This window comes from Dryobates pubescens, chromosome Z (genome assembly GCF_014839835.1).
Source record: "Dryobates pubescens isolate bDryPub1 chromosome Z, bDryPub1.pri, whole genome shotgun sequence".
In the NCBI taxonomy this organism is placed as follows: domain Eukaryota; kingdom Metazoa; phylum Chordata; class Aves; order Piciformes; family Picidae; genus Dryobates; species Dryobates pubescens.
This window is the reverse complement of record NC_071657.1, coordinates 64,995,767-65,023,311: the sequence shown is the minus strand read 5'-3', so window position 1 is coordinate 65,023,311 and position 27,545 is coordinate 64,995,767. Positions and strand designations below refer to the sequence as shown.

The following is a 27,545-nucleotide window of genomic DNA, read 5'->3' as shown; positions in this document are numbered from 1 at the left end:
TGGACAGGTTACAGCACCTCAGTGTCCTTCGTGTAGTGGGGGACCCAAAACTGAACACAGTGTTCGAGGGGTGCTCTCAGCGGTGCTGAGCACCGGGGCACAATCACTTCTCTTCCTGCTGGTCTGAGAAAGCTGTTGGCCTTCCCGGCCACCTGAGCAGGCTGCTGCCTCAAGCTCAGCTGGCTGTCAACCGGCACCTCCAGGGCTTTTTTCGCCGGGCTGCTTTTCAGACACTGCCCAAGCCTGCGGCGTTGCCTGGGGTTGTTGTGACTCAAGTGTAGGACCCGGCACTTGGCTTTGTCGAACCTCTTGCAGATGTCCTCAGCCGATTGCTGCACCACATCCATCTGCCCTGGCGAAAGGCTCAGCAGAGCGCTCGGGCTTCCCAATCAGCAGAGCGCCAGGGTCGCGAAGCCGAGCGGTGGGCGGAGGCGCAGCGGGGCGGGACTGGGTGGGGACACCGCGTCGCGGGGTGGGACCGGCCGGGCGCGGCGGCGGCGGCGGAGTTCGGCAGCAGCAGCAGCAAGTAGCGGCAGCGACAGCATGCGGGAGGCGAGGTTCAGGGACCACTTCTGGGTGAGCCGGGGCCATGGTGAACCATGGGAGTGTGGACAGGACCCAGCTGAGGGCGGGGAATCACAGCTGGAGGCGAGAGATCGTGGCTGGGTCTCGAGGGTCACCCCTCTCCGGTCAAAGTTGGCTCCGAAGTTGTCTTCTTGGTCCTGGGGTGCCGTTGCCGGAGATAATGGATCATCCCCCAGCAGGCACTGACCATCCTGAGGGCTGTGGCTTTGCAGCCTGCCCCACGCAACCCAAATGCGCCCCGGAGAGCTTCCGCTGCACTACTGGAAGGAGTCGGTGCCAGGCTGAGGGCTTAATAATAGTAATTGGCTGGCGATCTATTTGGAGACACCGTGGCGAAAAAGGATTCTTTGAGGTTGAGCTAATCCCAGACTAGGAGCGAGCTGCTCGGTGTGCTGCTGCCAGGCTGTGGAGGAAATGCCACCGCTTGGGGAAAGCCACAATGTGTTCTTTTAAGTTTGTTAAACTGTGGTTTTAGGAGTAGAGAAGTGCTGAAAAGCTGCTTATCTGCTGCAGAGCACTGGCATTGTGGCTGCTCAGTTCCTCTTGGTGTGCAGGCTTTCGTTCCAGGCACTGACTGCTATGAAATAAATTACAGAATTTTGTCTTTGGAGGCTGACAGTTCCCATCTGAGAATAGCTTTCAAAGTTTCTCATATGGTGCCTGGGAAGTAGGTCCTGCCTTGCAGGATGGAGGAAAGGTGTGTGGGAGGAGCAGACAAAAGGTTTGGGGCTCCTTTGTGTTGTCAAACAGGAGGGGTGAGTGTAGTGCACTGGGCTTGCCCAGCTTTGTTACCGTGTTCCACAGAGGTATCAAACATGGCTTGGAAAATAAAGCCAGCTTTGCATCTGGCAGCTGAGGGCAGCTACTGCCTGAGACATTTCCATGGTGCTCCCTTTGCTTTGCAAATGTGTAGGAGGCAGGGATGTGAGGGTGGTGGCAGGACTCTCCAGGCTAGGGGAAGTAACTGTAATGCTAGTTGAGTAGACGTGGTTTATCATGCTTCAGTAGCATATTGGACTGAAGAGGGGATCCTTGGTGTGGGGATGGCTTCAGCTAGCACTGCCTCATTTGTTCTTGTTCTGCTGTGGCATGGTGATTTTTGAAGGAGGATCCTGGAAAAGAGGGATTAGTGAGACTGCACTGCAGTCAGAGTGGCTGGAGAGCTCCCAGAGAGGGACCTGGGGGTGCTGATTGACACCTGCCTAAACATGAGCCAGCAGTGTGCCAAGGTGGCCAAGAGGGCCAATGGCATCCTGGCCTGTATTAGGAATAGTGTGGCCAGCAGGAGCAGGGAGGTCATTGTGCCCCTGTACTCTGCATTGGTTAGGCCACACCTTGAGTCCTGTGTCCAGTTCTGGGCCCCTCAGTTTAGGAAGGACATTGAGACACTTGAAGGTGTCCAGAGAAGGGCAGCGAGGCTGGGGAGAGGCCTTGAGCACAGCCCTGTGAGGAGAGGCTGAGGGAGCTGGGGTTGTTTAGCCTGGAGAAGAGAAGGCTCAGGGGTGACCTCATTGCCCTCTACAACTACCTGAAAGGTGGTTGTAGCCAGGAAGAGGTTGGTCTCTTCTCCCAAGCAACCAGCACCAGAACAAGGGGACACAGTCTCAAGCTGTGCCAGGGGAGGTTTAGACTCAAAGTGAGGAGAAAGTTCTTCATCGAGCGAGTCATTCGTCATTGGAATGTGCTGCCCAGGCAGGTGGTGGAGTCACCATCCCTGGAGGTGTTCAAGAGGACATTGGATGTGGCACTTGGTGCCATGGTCTAGTCGTGAGGTCTGTTGGGACAGGTTGGACTTGATGATCCTTGGGGTCTCTTCCAACCTTAGTTATACTGTGATACTGTGAAAATACAAGGGCAGGAGCTACCCCAGGCCTCCAAGGTGAGGAGGAGCCAGGACATGGCATGGCACACTCATGCTTGCCCAGTCCCTCCTATAGCAAACACATCTATTTGCTGAGCCCAAAGCTATTGGTGTTGCCAGGGATTTTGCTTGGCTTTTCTCATCTTGAAGCCTGTGCACTTTACCTCTCTCTTGACTGACAAGCCTGGGGAAGGCAGCTGGGGCAAAGGTTGGAAGGGAGCGTGATGGAAGTGACTCAGTGGAGAGATCAAGGCCCTGCTGCAGTTTGGCCCATGGAAAAGAGCATTAACACCCCAGGTGGCCTCCATGACACGTACTGGTGACTGTGCATCAGCTGTGAGAGCTGGGGGTGGGAGTGGGGAATGAGAGACGGCCAGAAAAAGGGAAATCGAATGAGGTGTGGAGGGCTGCTCCTCCGGGTTTGATTTCCTGTTAAGCGCTGAGACCACAAACTTCCTCCTGCAATTTTTCCTCTTAAAATGCTGAACTTAAGCCAACTCTTCTTTGATGAAGCAAGTGATTTCACAGCAGTCAGGACAGCTGATGGGAATGGGTTGATTCTGGGAGGTCTCCACGGGAGTGATGCTCTAGCTGATTGGACAGAAATGCAACCCAGCTCCCCAAGAGCACTTTTGGGCATGGCATCGCCCAGCTCTGAAACAGGGCTGGCCATGAATGGTGAGCTGCAGCCCTCGCCTGGGCTGCTGGGGTGGCACACCTGTGCCTCAGGCTTCATCTAGGAATGGATTTAAACCCTAGCCTTTATGGTGTCTTTGGTGGGGTGCATGTGTCTGTCTATTCCTGCACTGGAGCCTGCTCCCTTCTGGAGCTCATGGGGTGATGCACATGATGCAGTGTGTCAGAAAGCACACTGTGACTTTGCTCCCCGCACGTGAGTTTGCTCGTGCTCTTAGGTCTCAGCACAAGATGACAAATTTCCTTGAAGAGGTTTGCTCCTGCCACAGCTGCTGCTCACTCAGGGGCTGATCTGCAGAGGCACCTGATGCTGCATGTGCATTGCCCTCAATTGCTCTTGGAGCGCACCCTCCCACAGCCTGTGCTGCCTGCAAAAGAGCTGTGCAAAAGTAAAAATAAGACAAAGATCATCTTTATTTCCTCTTGCCCTGCCTGTAGCAATTGCCACCAGTTGAGCAAGTGTGAGGTTTTGTTTTCATTTGTTTTTTTGCAACTGCTGTTCTTCTTTCACTCTGCAAGGTCTGTTCTTTCACCTTAGCCATTTTCTTGGTGTGTGCCTGTTCTTGCAGAGTATTTTGGGTAACCCAGCAGCAAAGCTTTGGACCTCATCAGAACACTTAGGACCTGTAAAACTATGTGGCAAGAGTAGAAATGATGGTAATGCCAAGAACTGTCCTCAGGCTGCTCTGTTGGCTAACAGCTTGCATCTTGCATAGTGGATTTGTGGTAATTTTGCTTTTAGTGAGGCAAACCCAATGCTCTGCTCTCTGCAGTGCATTGCAGGGTGCACTTAAAAGAAGCATATGGTAAAACATTACAAGGATAGCAAATGATGCTGAAGACTGCTGACTTAACACTGAGGCTGGTCTGCTGCAGGGATTTTTGAAATCCAGGCCTCAGTATCTAAATCTTCTAGGCACTCTCAAGTATTTTGTCTCATCAAGAAGAAACAATGCTGCTAACAGAATCCACAGCTCAGGCAAGTCATCTGCAGTAAAAACCACACTGGCTTATTTAATCTTCTTACATGGCAAAGTGTCTGAAAACCCTTATTTACCCCATCCCCCCAGTGCAGAAGGAAGACCTGTTGCAGCTCTTTTTGCAGTGGCACAGATGAAGTGTGGCAGATGAGCAATGTCCTTTGCTGCAGAGCAAGGGAGCGTTGGTGACTGCAGAGGAATCGATGCTTCTTCCCTACTGTCCCCTCTGCTATGGGTTACAGGTGGTATTTTGTCAGTGGTGTGACCAGCTGCCTTTATTTGCATGATTTTTTCCCTAGCCTTGCGAGGCTGGGTAGGGATATCCCTGTTTTATCCCTGTTCCCACTGTAGAGTAACAGGGAGGCTGCGAGCTCTCAGCTCCTGGGTTCACACTGACTCATGATATAGCACTGGCTGGACTGTTTCACTTCCCCTTGCCCATCTGTCCTTCTCTAAGCAGGCTTGGCAGGGCTTGTTGGCAGCATTGTGAAATCCTGGGTGGTAGTTTGAAAGGAGCAAGGTGGGCTTCACAGGTAGAAGTAATTGTGTTGAAGCGGGATGTTCCATTGCTTTCTGTGTCTGGGATGAGCAGCTGGGTGTGTGGGTGCAGGGAAAGGGAACTTCAGGTGGAAAATTATTAACCAAAAGGCTGCTTTCTGCAAGATGCCATTTTCAGGTGACCATCTGTCCTATTAGTGCTATTCCTGGTCCTGTTCAGTGCCGTCATGCCTGTGTGGTTATGGGATGAAGAGGAACTGCAGCTTCTTGCAGCAGCTCTTATTCTCCTCACCCTTTTCCCTGCAGGTGCCAGCACAAATCTGGGGTTTTGGTGGTTTTGTTTGATTGTTTTGTGGTCTCAACAGTATCTGCAGGACTCTGAGTGATTTTGACAAAGAACTGAGCAAGAACAGCCCAACCATTTATTGTTACACTGTGTTTCCAGCTACTAAATTAGAACTCCAGGTTCTGCTGTGTTTCCCTAAGGAGGTAAGGCTGAGGAGAGATACTAAGAAATCTGCATGAATAAAGATCTTTCAAGGGGTGGTCCATGAGCAGTGCAGCACCCTAAATACTCATTTTGGGAAGGCTGGGACAGGCTGCTTGAGGTTGGGAAGGCTTTGCAGAGGTATCTGAACAGGCTGGATTGATGGGCCAAGGACCGTGGTCTGAGATGCAATAAGGCCAAGTGCTGAGTCCTGCACTTGGGTCACAACAACCCCAGGCAATGCTACAGTCCTGGGGCAGAGTGGCTGGACAGCTGCCTTCTGGCAAAGGACCCAGAGGTCCTGGGGCCAGCCAGACTTTGTGAGTGATCATCCCCCTCTACTCACCACTGATGAGGGTGAACCTCTAATAACTGTTCAGTTTTAGGCCCTTAAGTAAAAGGACACTGAGGTGCTGAAGCATGTCCAGAGAAGGGCAACAAAACTGGTGAAGAATCTAGAGCACAAGTTTCCTGAGGAGTGGCTGAGGGTACTGGGGTTGTTTAGCCTGGAGAAAAGGGGGCTGAGGAGAGACCTTATTGTTCTCTACAACTATCTGAAAAGGAGGTTGAGGCAAGGATGAGATCAGTCTCTTCTCCCAGATAGCAAGTGGCAGGACAAGAGAAACGCCTGAAGTTGTGCCAGGGAAGGTTTATACAGGACACCCGGAAAACATTCTTCACCAAAGGGCTGTCAAACATTGGAACAGGCTGCCCAGGGAAGTGGTGGAGTCACCATCCCTGCTAATGCTGGGTTAACAATTGTACTTAGAGACCTTAAGCGCCTTTAAAATCTAAGTGATTCTATGATTCTCCCACGCCATTGGCTTTGCAGGTTGTGTCTCTGGTGGGTTTTTTACCATGTGAAGCATGGTAGAAGGTGGAAATGTTAAAGTCAGCAGCTTTGCTTTCATCTGTGACTCACACAAGGTCATAACATGACTTCAGATCCCCACTAGAGCATTTTTAGCCCCTCTTTTGCAGTGCAAATGACACTCAGAGCATCACCACAAGCACACAAATCTAATCTCTCAATTGAGTCGATTCAGAGGATGGCACAAACCTGGGCAGCAGGTTGGGAAGGGAGGCACTTCCTGCTGAGCCCTGCAGGCTCAAGAAACATCAACTATTTCTTCATCACCTTGCAATCATGCTTGTAGTTTCTATGAGCTGTCTTCTAAGTAGTGCAAGGGCTTAGACCTCTGCCCAGCATGGAGGACAGCCACATCCTGCAGGCTGACTCCTGAGAACCTTTGGGATGTCCCACGGTCAGTCATCCTTTTTATCTCTTCTGTGCAAACATCTACCCAGAAGGGTGCTGAAAGGATTGGTTTCATAGCACACTACTGTGCTCAGCTCTTTCTGGGCCAGAGCTCCTCCTGCTTGGAAGAAGCTGTTCTGGAAACCTCCACCATCTCTTACCTCCCATCTTTTGTACTGCAACATGCACCATGGTGTCTGGTCCTGTCTTGGGTGTTCAGGCAACACATACATGCTGGAATTAAATCCTTCCACTAGAGAAAGAAGAGTGATAGAAAAATGAACTTGGTGCACGTTTTTAATGAGTTGTCCTCATTTTTCCCCTGGTATGTCTGCCTGGCAGAGTGGGCCCAAGTGTCTCAGGTAGCAGAGTGGGCTGCAAGAACCTTTGAGTGTCCCTTGACACACAGTGATGCAGGGTCTGTCTGCTCTGCCCTGCCTGGGCTTGCAGCAACCAGCAGTGGCTCTCCACAGCCCTTCTTTCCTTAAAAACCAGAGACAGGAAGTCAAGTTAGGATGTCCCTGTGTTTTGCAACCATCATGAAGACTGACCTCAGTGCAAGTGTGTTTCCTTTTTCACAGACCCCAGTAGGAAAGATGCAAACTGAGAACTAGTTGTGGATTTATTTGCAGTGAGCCCATTTTGGGGGTGGGGGTGGTGGTGGTGTCATTTGTGCTCTGTAAAGACACAGAAACTGTTTTGGTTTCTGCTGATGTCCTGCTGCACAGTCCTCTCTTCCCATGCATGCCATGGGTGCAGCAAGTCTAAGCTGGAAGATTCCACTCCACCAGATCTCTGCTTCACTTCTTGCTTTCTTGCCATTGACATTCAAGTTCTTTGCTCCCTGGGGGAATCCACATAATTAAATCGTTTGTCAGAAACACCAGACCTGTTCCTCCTCTTTTCCTGTACCAGGTAGAAATTCTTAAGAAATCCCTCTGCTGCCCACACTTCCATGCCAGTTCTCTGTGTACTCTTGTCCTGGCTTTGAACCCATTCCTGCATCTCTCCATCGTGCTATTGTTCTTTAATAACTGTTTGTGGCTTCTGCTTCCTTGTGCTGAATGTCATACCTGCCCCTGCCATGGCTTCCTTTCTCCAGCCTCTTTCCCTGTATGTTGTTTCTCCTCTTTGTAGAAACTGACAGGGAGCACATTCTGCTCATCTCCTTGCATGTGCTTTGGGTTTCTCCTAGAGCAGGAGACCTCATGGCCAGAGCATGTCTTTGATTATCACAGCACTTAGGAGCCTTGTGCTTGGTCTATGTCTCCAGGGTGGTAAATCCCCAAGAGTTGTAGGGAAAAAAAATCTAGTTTTCATTCTAACCATAGAATTGTTAGGGTTGGAAGGGACCTCAAGGATCACCTAGTTCCAACCCCGCTGCCATGGGCAGGGACACCTCACACTTCTATTTGCCTGTGGAGTGCCTCATCTGCTTGGTTCTGCTGCTCAGGTGGCCTGCAGCAGACCCCTACAGTAACACCACCCTTCCCTGTATTCCCCTTAATCTTCACCCATATGCTCTCCATCAGCTCATCACCCTTGCCTAGGTGGAACTCCACTGATTCCAACTGGTCACTGATGCAGAAAGCAACACCTCCTCCCCTGCCTGTCCTTCCTAAAGAGCTTGTACCCACCCTTCCACTCATGGGAATCATCCCACCAAGTTTCAGTGACAGCCTCTATGTCAAAGCATCCTAGCAGTGCAGTGGCTCTTAATTCATCCTGTTTGTTGCCCAAGCTGTGTGCACTGGCACAGAGGCACTTCTAAGGTGCTTCCAGGCATGAGTATGAGGAAAGGATGGAGTAGAGTGAGTCAGTCTTTGTCCCATCCCACCTAAGCATTGTTGCATGTATCCTGCTATTTTTAATAAGCATCACAGCACAATGCCTGCTTCTAAGAAGTAATTTGAAGGAAAGCAGTGATCTTTCAGAATTCTATGGCAAGTGTGAGTGGCACTCTGGGGCTGAGAGCCCTGGCCTGGAAGATGGGACTTGGCTCCTTGGATGGTGGAGGCAGAACGATAGAAGATGGTTGAAAGGAAGATGGATGAAAGGTGGTTGTGGCCAGGAAGGGGTTGGTCTCTTCTCCCAGGCAACCAGCACCAGAACAAGGGGACACAGTCTCAAGCTGCACCAGGGTAGGCTTAGACTTGAGGTGAGGAGAAAGTTCTTCACAGAGAGAGTCATTCGTCATTGGAATGTGCTGCTCAGGGAGGTGGTGGAGTCACCATCCCTGGAGGTGTTCAAGAGGGGATTGGACGTGGCACTTGGTGCCATGGTCTAGTCATGAGGTCTGTGGTGACAGGTTGGACGCGATGATCCTCAAGGTCTTTTCCAATCTTAGTGATACTGTGATTCTGTGAAGATGGTACAGCTTTCAGCTGTGACTCACTCTCCATGGCTGTCATGTTTTGGGAGGAGGAAAGCAGTTGGCACTGTCTGACATGTTGGAGGGCATACAGTGGTGGGATATGATCTAGTACTCGGTGAAACGATCTTTGCAGTGGTGTTTTGAGTTGATGTGTGGGACAGTGTTGCAAGGCCAAAGAGAAGGCTGTTGAAGCAGCAGCCATTGGGTGCATCCATACATGACTGTGGTGAGAGGGCCATACCTGAGCAATCCTGCGCAGAAAGGTCTGATAAATTCAGCTCAGATGTAGGCTTCTATGGCCAGGCGTGAGGGTGATGTCTACAGCAGTGCAAGTAAACACTAACCAAGATCTCCATGTCTGCAGAAACTGGGAGGAGCAGCAATAAGTTGGGCTCTATCTAGAAGCTTGGAGGGGTTTTGGTGTTTGACTTCATAGACTCATAGAATGGTTTGAGTTGGAAGGGACCTCCAAAGGTCATCTTGTCCAACCTTCCTGTAGTGAGCAGGGACATCCCCCACTAGATCAGGTTGCTCAGAGCCTTGTGGAGCCTGACCTTGAACATCTCTAGGGATGGGGCCTCCACTACCTCCCTGGGCAACTTGTTCCAGTGTTCCCAATATCCACCACCCTCGTGGTGAAGAACCCATTCCTCATATCCAATATAAATGTACACTTCTCTAATTTAAAACCATTGCCCCTTGTAAACAGTTCCTTTCCATCCTTCTTGCAGGCCCCCTTCATGTACTGGAAGGCCACTATTAGGTCTTCCAGGAGCCCTCTCTTCTCCAGGCTGAACATACCCAGCTCCCTCAGCCTGTCCTTGTAGGAGAGTTGCTCCAGCCCCTGATCATCTTCATGGCCTCTGGTCCAGTCCGTCAGGTCCATGTCCTTTCTGTGTTGAGGGCTCCAGAGCTGGATGCAGTACTCCAGGTGAGGTCTCACCAGTGCAGAGTAAAGTGGCAGAATCACCTCTCTGGATCTGCTGGCAACCCATCTTTTGATGCAGCAGAGGATGTGATTTGCCTTCTGGGCTGCAAGTGCCCCTTGCTGGCTCATGTCCAACCTCTTATCCACCAGCACCCCTAAGTCCTTTTCTGCAGGGCTGTTTTCAATTTCATCATCCCTCAGTCCTGTATTGATGCTTTGCCTTATTGGACCTCATGAGATTCTCCTCAGCCCACATCTCCAGCTTCTCCAGGAGCCTATGGATGGCATCCTCTCCTACACACTTATGAACAGTACCATCCAGCTTGGTATCATCTGCAAATCTGCTGAGGGTGCACTCAGTATTGCTGTTGATATCATTAATGAAGATAGTGAACAGCACTGGTTGCAGTACAGACCCTTGAGGGACACCACTGTCACCTGTCTCCACTGGACATCAAACTATTGAGTGTGATCATCCAATCAATTCCTTATCCACTGGACAGTCCATCCATCAAATCCATATCTCTCCAGCTTAGAGAAGAGGATGACAGACTTGGAGAGGAGAGTAACAGACTTGGTGGAGTGGGTGAAATGGCTGGACTTGATCTCAGAGGTCCTTTCCAGCCTGGATGTTTCTATGATGCAATCCTGTGCTGTGGGGGACTGTGCCAAATGCTTTACAGAAGTCCAGACAGATGATGTCTTTTGGTCTTCCCTTGTCCACTGATGTAGTGACACCGTCTTAGAAAAACACTGGGTTGGTCAGGCAGGACTTGCCCTTGGTGAAGCCATGCTGGCTGTCTCCAGTCACCTCCCTGTCCTCCATGTGTTTCAGTATAGCTTCCAGGAGGATCTGTTCCATGATCTTACCAGGCACAGAGGTGAGGCTGACATTAAGTTAGGGTTGACAGCTAAGCTCCTAAGAGGAAATGCCAAGTGCCATGTGGCTAGCTGTGCTTAAGCCAGAGGGGAGTGGTAGGTTGTAGCAAGACAGAGTGCTTCTGTTTTCTGAAAGTCATAGAAGTGTCTTGTCCCAAATTGCCACCACTGTTCTCATTCTGCAGCCTCTCCCAACCCTTCAGGAAAAGGATCTGATTTCATAATGAGCCAGCTGAGCCCTCACTCGTGCAGATGCTGCTGGAGGTGGCAGTGGTGGTGGTCTGCACTGAGGAGGTGGTTATTCCTGTTCTTGTGTTTTCAGAGCACGGATCTGACGAGCACCGTTGGCTATGACAGCATCATTCAACACCTGAATGATGGCAGGAAGAACTGCAAAGAGTTTGAAGACTTCCTGAAGGAAAGGTACTGAAATGCCTCTGGAAATGAGTTGGCTTGAACTGGGAAAAGATGCAGTGGCACTAGAGGACACAGTCTCAAGCTGTGCCAGGGGAGGTTCAGGCTGGATGTGAGGAAGAAGTTCTTCCCAGCAAGAGAGACTGCCCATTGGAGTGTGCTGCCCAGGGAGGTGGTGGAGTCACCATCACTGGAGGTGTTTAGGAAGAGCCTGGAGGAGGCACTTGGTGCCATGGTTTAGTTGATCAGATGGTGTTGGGTGATAGGTTGGACTTGATGATCTCTGAGGTCTTCTCCAACCTGGTTAATTCTATTCTATTCTATACTTCTACTCCTTGCATTCCCAGTTTGGTTTCTGTTGCCTTCAACTGTAGATTATATTAAAACACCTTTAATTTTTGACTGATTTTTGACTTATTTGCTTACTCTGCCCTTTGCTTGCATGGCTGGTGCTGTGGTATGAAGCCCACACCAGGACCTTGTCCCAGCCATGCCTGCTTGACCTGGTGCATTGTCTTAAAAGGAAGTTGATGGGAATGTTGTTAGATAGAGGAGGAAAATAAGTTTATAGTGTTTATTTTTCCATTTCTCTCCATGCTTTTTGAGTTTTTGAAGAGTTAAGTTAGCAGAACCTCACAGCCAGACTCTAGAAATCCACAGCATAGACATCTGCCTCTGTGCTAGAGATACAGGCATTTGGGGAAGCTATATACTTTATTCAGTAGACCTTGTAATGCAAGTCTCTAGCAGTGCTTGTTTCTATCCACTGGCTGCAGACAGCTAGGGCAGCTTGCCCAGACAGAGATACCAACATTTAACCAAACAAGTTCAGCTCTGGCTGTCTGTACAGGTTTCAAAGCAGCTGCAGAGAGCTGGCTATTATTTGACTCCAGCACACAGGTTTTCTTCCTCCACCTTCTCTTCCAAGATGGGAAGACAAAGTGACTTCTCAGAGGTGTTATTTATGGTACCTCACAAGATGTGGCCTCTCCTTCAGATGTTCTCCCTAAAGACCAGAGGCAGGCAGGAAAGAACACCTATTTATTGCCTCATTTTAAGAAGTCCCAAACCGCTGAAATGGCCCCAGCTAAGCTCTGGGGTGCATGGTGCTGAGTGCTCTCTGAGATACCTGCTCCCTTCTGTGACATTTGGTTTAAGTCATATACAAACTACTTTCATAGAATAGAATCATAGAATCAATAAGGTTGGAGAAGACCTCAGAGATCATCAAGTCCAACCTGTCACCAAACACCTCCTGACAACTAAGCCATGGCTTCAAGTGCCACATCCAATCCTTTTTTGAACACCTCCAGGGATGGTGACTCCACCACCGCCCTGGGCAGCACATTCCAATGGCTAACGACTCTCTCTGTGAAGAACTTTCTCCTTACTTCCAGCCTAAACCTCCCCTGGCACAGCTTGAGACTGTGTCCTCTTGTTCTGGTGCTGCTTGCCTAGGAGAAGAGACCAACCCCCACCTGGCTACAACCTCCCTTCAGGGAGTTGGAGAGAGCAAGAAGGTCTCCCCTGAGCCTCCTCCTCTCCAGGCTAAGCAACCCCAGCTCCTTCAGACTCTCCTCACAGGGCTGTGCTCCAGACCCCTCCCCAGCTTTATTGCCCTTCTCTGGACATATTCAAGTGTCTCAATGTCCTTCGTAAATTGTGTAGATGGACCAACAGAAGCTCATGGCCAAGATGCAGAAAATGTGATTGCAAAAGCCTTGTTCCCCAAAGAAACTGAGCCAAAAACTCCTCAGGTTACTTACCTAGCTGCCTCTAAGCTACCACTTGCACTGGCTGCTTAGTCCTCCATCTCCAGTGGCGATGGTCCTTGCACCCATGGGCAAAGCAACACAACAGGACCACAGACACAGCACAACAAAGTGTTTCCCTAGAAAGGCTGTTGGGTAAATGTGAACAACAGTTTCCCTCCAGCCAACTGTCCACAGTCAGTTTGCAGCAGGTCAGAAGAAAGAATGTCTTTAAGAGTAGGTCTTGGTCCCTGCTCCAAACAAGTACCAGTTTCTGAAATGAAAAGTTCCTCTAATTAGTCTCTTTCCTTAACAGGGCAGTTATAGAAGAAAAATATGGCAAAGAGCTCATTAACTTGTCAAAGAAGAGGCCTTGTGGGCAGACAGAGCTGAAGTAAGTTCACAGTCCTGTGTGTGTCTTGCTTTTATGCGTGTCCTTACCTGGAGCGACCAAGGAGGAGGAGATGGAAGCAGGCTGTGAGAGACAAAACAGTGCTGAAATGTAATTGGGATGCTAACAGAAGACAATCTGAAACTGTGAGTGAATGGTGCACAGTTGGGTTAGCCTTTTCTAATAGTTGAGTTTGACTCCACCAAGATCCCACCAGCTACAGGCCAACCAATGCACCACAGGCACTCAGGCAAGACGCGGGCCAGTGTTTCGGCAGGTGGCTGATCAACATGAGACCCTGGGGTTTCTCACGACTGTTTTTGTGGTCAGAGGAAAGGACTGGTACTTCCTTGACTCAAACCAAGCAAATCTTCAAAGCCCAGCATCTTACCACTGTGCAGGGGTGCTGTGGCTGCTGCAGTTGTGTCTGTGATTGGGTCTCCATTTCCGCAGTGACCCTTGGCACCTTCTCCCTGCTTCGTCTCTGGTATTCTCTGATGATTTGCCTACAGTTTTATATTGAAGTGTCACACAAAATGTTTCTGAAATCTTTATTGTACAATATTAATAGGGAGGAAAGTGCCCTGTGTTTCCAAGCGCTGGCCAATGCACTCTGTAGAAGATGTTTCCATGTCACAAATAGGGCAACAAAGCTGGGGAGGGGTCTGGAGCACAGCCCTGTGAGGAGAGGCTGAGGGAGCTGGGGTTGCTTAGCCTGCAGAAGAGGAGGCTCAGGGGAGACCTTCTTGCTGTCTCCAACTCCCTGAAGGGAGGTTGTAGCCAGGTGGGGGTTGGTCTGTTCTCCCAGGCACCCAGCACCAGAACAAGAGGACACAGTCTCAAGCTGTGCCAGGGGAGGTTTAGGCTGGATGGTAGGAAGAAGTTCTTCCCAGAAAGAGAGATTGGCCGTTGGAATGTGCTGCCCAGGGAGGTGGTGGAGTTGCTGTCCCTGGAGATCTTCAAGAAAAGCCTGGCCTGAGGCACTTGGTTGATTGGATAGGGCTGGGTGATAGGCTGGCCTGGATGATCACAGAGTCACAGAATGTTAGGGGTTGGAAGGGACCGCGAAAGCTCATCCAGTCCAACCCCCTGCCAGAGCTGGGTCACCTAGAGCAGATCACAGAGGCACACATCCAGGCAAGTTAGCCTGTGCCAGGGTTCCATCACCCTCACAGTGAAAAAAATTTTCCCATGTTGACATGGAGCTTCTTATGGTCTCTTCCAGCCTGGTTGATTCTATGAAAGATACCTTCTAGGAGGTTGCCTGAAACATTTATGAGAGTCAGGATTTCTCCCAGCTTCCAGTGTTCAGAAACATGTGAAGTAGATCTCAGACCAAGTGAGCTGTCTTACACTTTCTGAGAGGGAAAAAAAGCCAGCAGTGTGAAGAGGGTAAACAAACCTGCTTCAAGCTGCTTTGGCCACTGTTGAGTGAGAGACTTGTTACCTGGTTTGGGAGAGGTGCTGTGCTGATGCCTGTGCCTGGATGTGCTTTCCCACTCTCTTTAATGCTCTGCCTGTGTTTTTCAGCACACTGAAGAGGTCCCTGGATGTCTTCAAGCAGCGTAAGTAATTCTTTGTGTTTACCAGGACACTTGGCAGTGCCCAAATCTGCAGGCAACTGCTGGAGAAGAAAATAGCAGAGAAGCCTCTAAACTTGTGCACTGATGGAGTCAGGCACAGCTGTCCTCCTGGCCCAGCTCAGTTCAGCATGCAGAGTTTGGGACTCAGTGCTCCAGGGTATGTGTGGTAGGGAGAACCCACAGGGCTTTGGGGGATCTCTTGCAGCTCAGAGATCATGCTTGCATTGTCTATCAGAAGCTCTGCATGGGAAGCTCATGTGGAGTTTCTTGGAATGACTTGCCTTGCTGCCTTTGCACACAGAGGCAGTGGTTTGCACTTTGAATATGAATAGAATAGAATAGGATAGAATAGAATAGAATAGACCACGTTGGAGGAGACCTTTGAGATCATCAAGTCCAACCTATCACCCAGCACTATCTAATCAGCTAAACCATGGCAACAAGCACCCCATCCAGTCTCTTCTTAAACACCTCCAGTGATGGTGTTCAGTTTTGGGGCCCTCACTACAAGAAAAAACATTTAGGTGCTGGCATTGAAGTTGATGAAGGGTCGAGAGCACAAGTCCAGTGAAGAGTGGCTGAGGGAGCTGGGATTGTTCAGCCTGGAGAAAAGGAGGCTGAGGGGAGACCTTATTACTGTCTACAACTGCCTGAAATGAGGCTGTAGCAAAGTTGGGGTCAGTCTCTTCTGCCAAGTAATAAACAGTAGGATGCGAGGTAATGGGCTCAAACTGCACATCAAGGGGAGGTTTGGATTTGACACTTGGAGAAGAGGAGGCTCAGGGGAGACCTTATTGCTCTTTACAACTCCCTGAAGGGAGGTTGTAGCCAGGAGGGGGTTGGTCTCTTCTCCCAGGCAACCAGCACCAGAACAAGAGGACACAGTCTCAAGCTGCACCAGGGGAGGTTTAGGCTTGAGGTCAGGAGAAAGTTCTTCCCAAAAAGAGTAATTGGCCATTGGAATGTGCTGCCCAGGGAGGTGGTGGAGTCACCATCCCTGGAGGTGTTCAAAAAAGGCTTGGACGTGGTACTTGAAGCCATGGGTCAGTTAGTCATGAGGTGTTGGGTGACAGGTTGGACTTGATGATCTCTGAGGTCTTTTCCAACCTTATTGATTCTATGATTTTATGAAAAATTTCTTCACCAGAAGGCCTGGAGCAGGCTGCCCAGGGAAGCGGTGGAGTCGCTGTCACCAGAGGTATTTAAGACATATAATTGAGGCACTTAGTAACATGGTTCAGTGGTACACATGGCAGTGTTAGGTTTATGGTAGGACTCCATGATCTGAAAGGACTTTTCTAATCTAAGTGGTTCTGTGATTCTAATTGCAGCATGTGAAAGCTGATGCTTTGGCTGCATTACATCATCATGTACGATGTGGGATCGGTTTGGTGCCAGCTACCACATCTGATTTCAGCAACAAAGTGGTTTTAGGAGTGTGTGTATGTGTGTGTTATTTTGTTGTTGTTTGTTTGTTGGTCTTTGCAGAGATAGACAACGTGGGACAAGGTCACATCCAGCTGGCACAAACCCTTCGGGAAGAGGCAAAGAAAATGGAAGACTTCAGGGAAAAGCAAAAACTGCACCGGAAAAAGGTCAGGTGCCAGGGGGTGTGCACCTTCCGTGCAGGGTGTCAGCCCTGTCTTGGGGGTGGGCTTTTCATGACTGGTGTCTCCTGCTGTGCCCCAGCCCCCTCTGTGCCCCTGCTGTTGCTGGGAAGTCTTCGGCTTCTTCCTACGTGTTGCAACCGCGCTGGTGAACTGTGTGGCAACCTTCAGCTTCCTCCTTCTTACTGCCACACCTTCTCCTTCGAGTGCCTTTCGAGGCCTGTTGTGATAGCAGGGGCTCAGCTCCAGGGTCACCACCCTCAGCCAGGGATACTTGTAAAGTGTGTGTATAGTGCTGTATGATCTTCACAGAGCTACTGTATCAGCAGGGTTTTTAACTTCTTCTGGCCTTTGTCTGCAAAATGAGGGGAAACTGCTAGAAATAGAGGCTGGTTTGGACCTAGTGGAGGGGGGTGGGCTCCCTGCTTGTTCCAGATCCTGGCAGGTGGCACAGCACATGCATCGTTAGGTTTTCATTTATAGACCTCCATGGTGTGTATACAAGTGGAGGCTTCGATAGAAGCATAAAGTGTGGGTTTTGTGAAGATGCTTTGGGTGGATGAAAGTCCTTGAACCCATCTCAGTCTGGCCCATGCCTCTTCCTTTCCTAAGCCACACAGGCCACCCTGGAGCTTTAGTGGTCGGTTGTGTGCTGACTGTGGGTCTGTTGTCTTCACAGATAGAGCTGATAATGGAGGCAATTCACAAAAACAGGAATGTGCAGTACAAGAAGACCATGGAGGTAACGGCAACATGCTGCTGTTCTTTGCCATATGGGTTAGTGCTGCTAACATGCCAATCTGTGGTGCTGGGGCAGGCTTAAACAGAGGGTCTTCCTCCTCTGCTACACATCCCCACGTTGTGTCTGCATGGGTGACGTGCAGGGAACGCGCATTAAAGCTGAAAGGTAGGTATCCAAACCTGCAAGGCTGCTGTTTGGCTACACCCCTGGGAAACTCTAGATCTAGTTATGGACTTCATTGCTGTGAGCTTTTCATCCCAGACAAAGAGTAGCTTGTCTTGTGAGCTTGGCTTTGCCCAGAGAGTAGGGTGCCAGTACTTTGAAGGGATCTTCTCTTCCAGAACTTAAAGGGGACCCAAAGGAAAGATGGAGAGGGGCTCCTTATGAGGGAGTGTGGTGATAGGACAAGATGCAATGGTTTTAAATTGAAAGAGGGGCAATTTAGATCAGATACAAGGAAGAAGTTCCTCACTGTGTAGGGTGGTGATGTACTGGAACAGATTGCCCAGAGAAACTGTGGATGGCCCCTCCTTGGAAGTGTTCAAGGCCAGATTAGACAGGGCTTTGAGCAACCTGACCTAGTTGAACTAGATGATCTTTAATGGGCCTTCCAGCCCAAAACATTCTGATCCTCTGTGGGACACTGCATGCCATCCTTGCTCTGCTGGAAGCCTGCACCTCTTTCTTCACTTGTAGGCTGTTCTTTCCTCCAAAGCTGACTGCATGAATTGTGTTTGCTGACATGCTCCTGCCCTGTTTGATGGTTCTCCTAGGCCAAGCGCCTCTACGAGCAGCGCTGCAGGGATAAGGACGAGGCGGAACAGGCTGTGCATCGCAACGCTAACCTAGTGACACAGAAGCAGCAGGAGAAGGTACAGAGAGGGTGGTGGCCATGGAGTAGCAGGGAAAAAAGGTGTCTCTTCTTGCAGCTTTCCTGTCTTGTTGCTCTTGTCCCAGCTCTGGGGTTTGGTGTGAGACGAGAGGGCTGGTAGCTGAGCTGTAGCACCATCACTCATCAAGGCTGATCTTGTCTCCTATTTTTCGCTCTCCTGTTTTTGGCAGCTGTTCCTGAAGCTGGCTCAGACAAAATCAGCTCTGGAGGACTCAGGTGAGTGTGGAAATGCAGTGTTTGGAAGGCAAGGAGAGTATTTCCTGGGGCAAAGGTGTTGCAAAACCATGGCATGGCTCTTGGGTGAGCTCCAGCTCATGGGTCAGGCACTGCTCCTTAGCAACACATGCCCAAGATACCAGAGATATGCACCTGGAGAAGTGTGCATGGCCCACTAAAGCTGCTCTCATGGCACAACCCTGTGCCTTGCGGTGTGGCTCTGTGTCCCTTTGCAACGCCCACTGACAGCCCGAGCTTGTGCAGTACTGCTGCTCTCTCTCTGATGTTCCAACCATTTCAGGGTTCCCATGTTAACTTCCCCCAAAAAGGGTTCTTCAAATTAATCAAGTGATGCTAATGTGATGTCCCTTACAGATAGGAACTACCAGCAGAATGTCACCACACTGGAGAAGATCCGGGAAGAATGGCAGAAAGAGCACATCAAAGCTTGTGAGGTGAATGGCCTGGGAGACCTCCTGTGGCAGCTGCTTCTGTGGATGTCCCTTCCTTGCTGTGGGGGTCAGGGAAGGCAGAGATTTTCCCTCTCTGTGTTCCCCTGGCTTTCCACTAATTTGCCTTTGTGTTTGTTTGTTTTCCTTTGCTCCCCCTCCCTTTGCTCCCCCTCCCTTTGCTCCCCCTCCCTTTGCTCCCCCTCCCTTTGCTCCCCCTCCCTTTGCTCCCCCTCCCTTTGCTCCCCCTCCCTTTGCTCCCCCTTCACCACATTTTATAATTGATGGAGCCAGTGCACCCATAGCGACATTCTTGCCCCTTACCTGCCTGTGTCTTCAGTATGGTCATTGTCTTAAACAGTCACGGTCACCACTGCACCCCTGGTGACTAGAGGCCACTGTGTACTGTGGCTGTAACACCACACAGCAAACTGAAGGACTTTAAATGACAGCACAGGCTGTGTACACAGGCTGGCTGAGCCCATACCCAGGACATGCAGGCCTTTGCCATGTGTCTCTCACAGCACATGGCAGCATGGGAATGCCTCCCAAGTTCTTCTATCAGCCTAAACCACACTGTCTCACAGTGAAGTGGTTTAGTGTGGGCTGGGGAGGTCCAGAGCTTGTGGTGAGAAGACTGTGCAGTTACTCTGCTGTTGCTCTGCTCTGCTGTTGATCTTGCAGCCATCTGTGATCTCCAAGGCATGGAGACCTCCTGCAGAGATCAGGCTTCATCCCAGGTCTGCTGCAAGCTACAAAAGATCTTTCCATCCCCAGCCACACCAATCTCTTCCCAGGCTATTTCTCCTCATGCATTTAGTTGACTTTTCCCTTTTGATATGGAATTTCTTGTCTCTTGTGTGTGCATGTGTTGGCATCTCAGATCTGGTGTGCTTTTGGTGTGTGGGGTCTCCAAGAAAACCTCTCTGGTTATGGGCTGTAGGAAGCAGTAGTTTTCAGTTCTGCAGGCGGATCACATGAAGGTTTTCCCCTCAGTGTATTGCAAAGGTCATAACTGATAACAAGAGCACGTGTACACTTGGGATGAAAGGTTATCCTTTCTGGAAATAGGTGAAGGCACATGAAATTGAGCAGGCTTCAAAAGGCTTGTGTTTAAACCTGCTTGGAAAGGGCTGGACAGGAAAGAAGGAGAAGACTAACCAGTAAACAAGCTGCTGCTTTCATACCTCTCCAGTGCTTATCACTCTGAACCAGCTGGGGGGGAAGTGAGCTGGGACTACAGGACTGCAGGGTGCCTAATGAACATGCACAACCTTGAGAAACTGGCTTGGTCTGCCCAGAGATAGCAGTGTGCTGGGTGACACCTTCCACATTGGTCTTGCAGAGCTTAACAATTGTAGTAGCATAAAGGTATGATTTATCCTCTGGACAAGCTGGAATACTTGTGGTTCTGTGTTTCTGACAGGAGAAGACCACCAGCAGTCAGCTTTCTAATGGTACTTGCAGATTGGAATAGAATAGAATAGAAACAGGAATAGAATTAACCAGGTTGGTAAAGTCCAACCCATCACCCAGCACCATCTAATCAACAAAACCATGGCACCAAGTGCCTCATCCAGGCTCTTTCTAAACACCTCCAGGGATGGTGACTCCACCACCTCCCTGGGCAGCACATTCCAATGGCCAGTCTCTCTTGCTGGGAAGAACTTTCTCCTTACCTCGAGACTAAACCTTCCCTGGCACAGCTTGAGACTGTGTCTTCTTGTTCTGGCGCTGGTTGCCTGCAAGAAGAGACCAACCCCCACCTGGCTACAACCTCCCTTCAGGTAGTTGTAGACAGCATTAAGGTCTCCCCTGAGCCTCCTCTTCTGCAGGCTAAGCAACCCAAGCTCCCTCAGCCTCTCCTCACAGGGCTGTGCTCCAGACCCCTTCCCAGCTTTGTTGCCCTTCTCCGGACACCTTCCAGCAACTCAACATCTTTCCTAAACTGAGGAGCCCAGAACTGGACAGAGAACTCAAGGTGTGGCCTGACCAGTGCTGAGTGCAGGGCAGTACAGATGAGAAACAATGAGGATGAAAGAGGTTTGTTCCCATTTTCAAGATGTTAGAGCTGTTTTGTCTGTGCTGTTGCAGTTCTTTGAGACTCAGGAGTGTGAGCGGATCAATTACTTTCGCAATGCCCTTTGGCTCCATGTCAACCAGCTGTCCCTGGGCTGTGTGCAGAATGATGAGGTATGTCAAATGAAGATGCTCTTTATTCTGTTTGGAAAGTAAAGCTCAGTTTGCTTTCTTGTGCACTGAGCTGTGTTATGTCTGAGTTGGGCTGTGGCCACTAGGCATGAGCATAAGAGTGCAGGAAAAAGGTTTTGGCCAGAGCTCTTGCAGATGAGATTTCCTCTGGGACTCCCATGGCTTTCAAGGCTCATGAAGCACTGAAACAGGTTAACCAGAGAGGTGGTAGATGCCCCATCCCTGGATCCCTTCTAGTTCAGGTTGGACTGGGATCTGAGCAGCCTGATCTAGTTGAAGATGTCCTTGCTTACTCCAGGGATGTTGGACTAGGTGACCAAGCCTAACCATTCCCTGATTCTCTGATTCCTCTACCAGTGAAGCTTGTGTCTAGGGTGAGCACTAGGCCTTCACCCTGTGTGTGATAAGCGACAGGAAAAAGCCCTTGTTTCTGACATGCTGGTTTTGATGCTCTGCTGCAGAAATACGAGGAGATCCGCAAGAGCCTGGAGATGTGCAGCATTGAGAAGGACGTCGACTTCTTCGTAAACTTGCGCAAAACTGGAAGCTTGGCTCCAGGTAAGAGCTCAGCACAGCCTCACAAAGCACTGCTGACCTGCTTGTACTGCTCGTGGAGATGCTGCTCTCCTCTGCACCGGGGGAAGTTTAGGCTGGAAGTGAGGAGAAAGTTCCTCACTGAGAGAGTTGTTAGCCATTGGAATGTGCTGCCCAGGGAGGTGGTGGAGTCACCATCCCTGCAGGTGTTAAAGAGGGGATTGGATGTGGCACTTGGTGCCATGGTCTAGTCATGAGGTCTGTGGTGACAGGTTGGACTTGGTGATCTTTGAGGTCTCTTCCAACCTTGGTGATACTGTGATCAGCATCACTTTGGATGCAAAACTCCTCCTTTCATTCACTGGCGTGCTGCAGTAGTCCCTGCCACTTACCAGCGTTGCCTGAAGATAATCATCAAATCAATAAGGTTGGAGAAGACCTCAAAGATCAGCAAGTCCAATCTGTCACCCAGCACCTCATGACTAACTAAACCATGGCTTCAAGTGCCGCATCCAAGCCTTTTTTGAACATCTCCAGTGATGGTGACTCCACTTGGGCAGCACATTCCAATGGCAAATCTCTCTTTCTGGGAAGAATTTCTTCCTCCCCTCCAGCCTAAACCTCCCTTGGCACAGCTTGAGACTGTGTCCTCTTGTTCTGCTGCCGGTTGCCTGGGAGAAGAGACCAACACCCACCTGGCTACAGCCTCCCTTCAGGGAGTTGTAGAGAGCAAGAAGGTCTTTCCTGAGCCTCCTCTTCTCCAGGCTAAGCAACCCCAGCTCTCTCAAGGCCTCTCCCCAGCCTTGTTGCCCTTCTCTGGACACCTTCAAGTGTCTCAGTGGCCTTCCTAAACTGAGGAGCCCAGAACTGGACACAGGACTCGAGGTGTGGCCTAACCAGTGCAGTGTACAGGGGCAGAATGACCTCCCTGCTCCTGCTGGCCGCACTGTTCCTGATGCAGGCCAGGATGCCATTGGCCCTCTTGGCCACCTGGGCACACTGCTGGCTCATGTTCAGCCTACTCTCATCCAGGTACCCCCAGGTCCCTTTCTGCCTGGCTACTCTCAGCCACTCTGACCCCAGCCTGTAGCCCTGCATGGGGTTGTCTCCCTTCTCAGTAACTTTTGATTTTCTGATTAATCAGTTTCCAGAGTGGGGGGAAGACTTCACAGCTGAATGTGGGTATGGCAGGTAGTTTGCATCTATGAAAGGTCTGTTCTTTACTGTAGTTAACTTTCCCTAGCTCCTGTTGTTTATGAAAACTACTATAACACACACAGAAATGCAGCTGCTGTGAGAAGTCCGATTACTGTACCTATATCCAGGTAAGGGACATATGTGTACAGTTGTCATTGCAAATGCTGCTCTACACCCCCCAAAGTGTAGAATAGAATAGAATAGACCAGGTTGGAAGAGACCTTCAAGATCATCGTGTCCAACCTATCATCCAACACCACCTAATCAACTAACCCATGGCACCAAGCACCCCATCAAGTCTCCTCCTGAACACTTCCAGTGATGGTGACTCCACCACCTCCCCAGGCAGCCCAATCCAATGGGCAATCACTCTCTCTGTGTAGAACTTTTTCCTAACCTCCAGCCTAAACCTCCCCTGGCACAGCTTGAGACTGTGTCCTCTTGTTCTGATGCTGGGTGCCTGCCTGGGAGAAGAGACCAACCCCCACCTGGCTACAACCTCCCTTCAGGGAGTTGGAGACAGCATTAAGGTCTCCCCTGAGCTTCCTCTTCTCCAGGATAAGCAACCCCAGCTCCCTTAGCCTCTCCTCACAGGGCTGTGCTCCAGACCCCTCCCCAGCTTTGTTGCCCTTCTCTGGACACCTTCCAGCAACTCAACATCATTCCTAACCTGAGGGGCCTGGAACTGGACACAGGACTCAAGGTGTGGCCTAACCAGTGCTGAGCACAGGGCAGAATGACCTCCCTGCTCCTGCTGGCCACACTGTTCCTGATGCAGGCCAGGATGCCATTGGCCCTCCTGGCTGCCTGGGCACACTGCAGGCTCATGTTCAGCTACTCTCAACCAGCACCCCCAGGTCCCTCTCTGCCTGGCTGCTCTCCAGCCACTCTGATCCCAGCCTCTAGCACTGTACTTTGTTGCTTTCAGCCTGCTGGAAGCTCAGCTTGTGGTGATTAGAGGAAAATACTTCTTCCAATACAATGCAGTCCCTCACTTTTTGCAGCAGGAGTTTTGCCAGCGTATTGCCTACTATAAGGTGTTCAAGGACTCCCTCAAGCCCAGTCACAGGTTTTTGTTCCCCATTTTTGGGGTTATTTCTCACTTTTTATGGTTCAGAATCTTACTTTGAAAGTCTTTGTGGTGAAAACCCACTCATTTTTTTTCTTGCATCAAGCCTATTCCAGAAGTATTTGGCATGGAGGTGAGGGGCTGTGATGCTTGGACAGAAGAAAAGCAAGGCATCCTGGAGAATACTGAGTCATTACTTGCTCTGAGCTTCCTTCTAAAGCAGCCTTTAATAGCAGGATGAAACCTGGGCTTCCCTGCATGGTTCTCCATGTGGTCTGTCTGCTTGAGGAGACATGAGACAGTTAGAAGTGTGTGTGGGGAGAGGGAGAAACAGCAAAGCTGAGTTTGCTCCCCAGGGACAGAAGCTGGGCAGGGAGGACAAGGGTGAAGGATGTTTTTTCCAGGGGAAAGATGAGGATTCAGGGCTGAAGACTGTTGCTAAAGAGGAGTGTTCTACTTTGCTTGTCACACTGGGAGAGAAGTCTTGTCTGTTCATGACTTCCTGATCTCTCCCTCTGGAGAAAGCCATGTAAAAGGCATGCCTGAGTGGGTGATTCCCCAGCTTAGTGTTTTTTGGTTTAATTTTTTCTCTCCCTCACTCATCAGCATCAATGCCTGTGTTTACAAAGCTGGCTCTTGGTAGTGAACCCACCATGACATGCTGTCACTCGAGAGGGAGGAGGGAAAAGGGAGAGATTTGATGATCCATGTAGGTCACCTTAAGGAGACCTACACCATAGGGCCATACAAAAAGATACCTAGTTGTGAACTGTTGGACTAAAGTCTGTGTATGTCCACAATGTGTCTGAGAGAAAGGTGGGGAGAGAGGGAGAGAAAAGAGAGGGAGAGAGAGGGAAAATAGGCAAAGATCCATATCACTGCCCAGGCTTCCAGAGATGTCTTTCCTGGCCTGCTCCCTGGGTCTTTGGCAGTGGTTGTGCACCTGCCACTGTGCTCCTTTTTATTCCTTGCCAAAAGGGCTGTTGCTTCATGGCTTTAAGATGTATCCTGTAACTTGCATGGGAAGCACTGGAAGGCAGGGTGTGCCAGTGTGCACATTCATCCAGGTGGGGGTGGACTGGGAAAGGGGAGCATTCATCCTTTCCACCTGCTGATGTGGGGGTCACAGATGCACAGTGTGCAGCAAACTTGGGAAGGAGAGGAGTCCATCCATCCTCCCATGTATTCCAAACCCTCCTGAGCTGGCATATGTTGTTCCATGTTTGTCCTAACTGCAAGGTAGCCTTCCACATCACCTCACACAGTGTTTGAGGCATTAACTCTGTTGGGTCAGGATATGACACGTACCTTGGTATCAGGTCTCCACAAGCCTCAGCCTGGCCAAATCTCTTGCCCTCCCACCAGCTTTGGAGGGTAGCTGGGGAATACAGAGTCAGGGCAATGAGAGTCATGGAGCCATGGAGATCTTCAACTCTGTGTTTCCTTCTGTGCAGGAGGGGACCTCTGCCCACCCCGACCAGTGCTCCAGGTGAGCTGTTTTCTTGATGGGATTTCTGGCCCCACAGAGGAACTCTCTGCTCTGCATCAGGTCATAAGATTTACTTCTCTAAAGGGATTGGTTTAGACCCCACTCTCAGTCTGGTCCCCATGGGAAGATACCAAGAAGTTGGTCTCTGACTTTGGAGGCAAAGTTTCACCCAGGAGAGGCTCTGATCAAAGCCCTGTGTCTAAGCATTTCTGAAACTTAAGGATGTGCAAGATTGGGATCTTCAGTTTCTGCAGTTTGAATCTGTGCTTCAACAGCAGGAGCAATATCATTGCCAGTGGCACTGCAGTGAGCAGACACTGCAGCAGGGCTCAGTAAAATGGGGTCCTGCTTTGACTCTTTGTCAAATGAAGTAATTTCATCTTGCCTCCAATCCTTTTAACATGGATGGTGTTCCTGTCCTGTGTGAAGTCTTGTAATGGGCACTGTGCCAGAGCAGACCTAAATATTTTGTCCTCTGTGTTTCAGGTGAGCCTGATTACGCCACAGTCGATGGTTACAGCTTGATTAATCACTAGCTGCCACAGTAAGTACTCACACTTGATGAAGAAAGGATTTAATATGAGATACAGCTACACAGAGGAGGGAGATTTGGGAAAGAAAGGCCACCAGATAAGGAATAGAATTAGAATAAACCAGGTTGGAAAAGACCTTTGAGATCATCGAGTCCAACCTGTCACCCAGCACCATCTGATCAACTAAACCATGGCACCAAGTGCCTCATCCAGGCTCTTCCTAAACACCTCCAGTGATGGTGACTCCACCACCTCCCTGGGCAGCACATCCCAAGGGCCAATCTCTCTTTCTGGGAAGAACTTCTTCCTAACATCCAGGATGGCATTTTGAGGTGGGGGTGATACATAGAATACATAGAATACATAGAATAAACCAGGTTGGAAGAGACCTTCAAGATCATCGCGTCCAACCCATCAACCAATCCAACTCCGCCCAAGCAACTAACCCACAGCACCAAGTACCCCGTCAAGTCTTCTCCTAAAAACCTCCAGTGATGGTGACTCCACCACCTCCCCAGGCAGCCCATTCCAATGTGCAATCACTCTTTCTGTATAGAACTTTTTTCTAACATCCAGCCTGTATCTCCCCTGTCGCAGCCTGAGACTGTGTCCTCTTGTTCTGGTACTGCTTGCCTGGGAGAAGAGACCAACATCCGTCTGTCTACAACTTCCCTTCAGGTAGTTGTAGAGAGTAATAAGGTCACCCCTCAGTCTCCTCTTCTCCAGGCTAAGCAACCCCAGCTCCCTCAGCCTCTCCTCGTAGGGCTTATGTTCCAAACCCCTCACCAACTTTGTTGCCCTTTTCTGGACTCGTTCCAGCAAGTCAACATCCTTCCTAAACTGAGGGGCCCAGAACTGGACACAGTACTCGAGGTGCGGCCTAACCAGTGCAGTGTACAGGGGCAGAATGACCTCCCTGCTCCTGCTGGCCACACTGTTCCTGATGCAGGCCAGAATGCCATTGGCCCTCTTAGCTGCCTGGGCACACTGCAGGCTCATGTTCAGTCTACCGTCGACCAGCACCCCCAGGTCCCTCTCAGCCTGACTGCTCTCCAGCCACTCTGACCCCAGCCTGTAGCTCTGCATGGGGTTGCTGTGGCCAATGTGCAGAACCCGGCACTTGGATGTGTTAAATCTCATGCCATTGGACTCTGCCCATCTGCCCAGCCTGTCGAGGTCCCTCTGCAGAGCCTCTCTACCCTCCAGCAGATCAACTCCTGCCCCCAGCTTGGTGTCGTCAGCAAATTTACTGATGATGGACTCGATGCCCTCGTCCAGATCATCAATAAAGATGTTAAAGAGCAAGGGGCCCAGTACTGATCCCTGGGGCACACCACTGGTGACTGGCTGCCAGCTGGATGTGGCACCATTCACTACCACTCTCTGGGCTCGGCCCTCCAGCCAGTTCCTAACCCATCTCAGTGTGCTCCCATCCAAGCCATGGGCTGACAGCTTGGCCAGGAGTTTGCTATGGGGAACGGTGTCAAAGGCCTTGCTGAGGTCCAGGTAGACTACATCCACAGGCCTCCCCACATCCACCAGGCAGGTCACCTGATCATAGAAGGAGATCAGGTTGGTCAGGCAGGACCTGCCCTTCCTAAACCCATGCTGGCTGGGCCTGATCCCTTGGCCATCCTCTAAGTGTTGCGTGATTGCACTCAGGATGACCTGCTCCATAATCTTTCCTGGCACTGAGGTCAGGCTGACAGGCCTGTAATTCCCTGGCTCATCCAACCGGCCCTTCTTGTGGATGGGTACCACGTTGGCCAGCTTCCAGTCAGCTGGGATCTCTCCAGTGAGCCAGGACTGATGAAAAATAATGGAGAGTGGCTTGGCCAGCTCATCTGCCAGCTCTCTCAGCACCTTAGGATGGATCCCATCTGGTCCCATGGACTTGTGGGGGTCCAAGCTGCTGAGGAGA

At 50.3% G+C, this 27,545-nt stretch overlaps 1 protein-coding gene across 1 annotated transcript; it reads left to right on the top strand.

Moving 5' to 3' along the window:
• The first annotated feature begins 516 nt into the window (after window positions 1-516).
• On the top strand, window positions 517-25,656 carry PSTPIP2 (proline-serine-threonine phosphatase interacting protein 2). The gene is made up of 14 exons (XM_054178273.1): window positions 517-576; window positions 10,869-10,969; window positions 13,028-13,105; window positions 14,633-14,667; window positions 16,174-16,280; window positions 16,972-17,034; window positions 17,808-17,906; window positions 18,097-18,142; window positions 18,518-18,597; window positions 20,686-20,784; window positions 21,264-21,360; window positions 22,580-22,661; window positions 25,057-25,091; window positions 25,578-25,656. The coding sequence occupies exons 1-14, from the start codon at window positions 544-546 to the stop codon at window positions 25,625-25,627; spliced, it is 1,005 nt and encodes a 334-aa protein (XP_054034248.1). The 5' UTR covers window positions 517-543; the 3' UTR covers window positions 25,628-25,656.
• The last annotated feature ends 1,889 nt before the right edge of the window (window positions 25,657-27,545 follow it).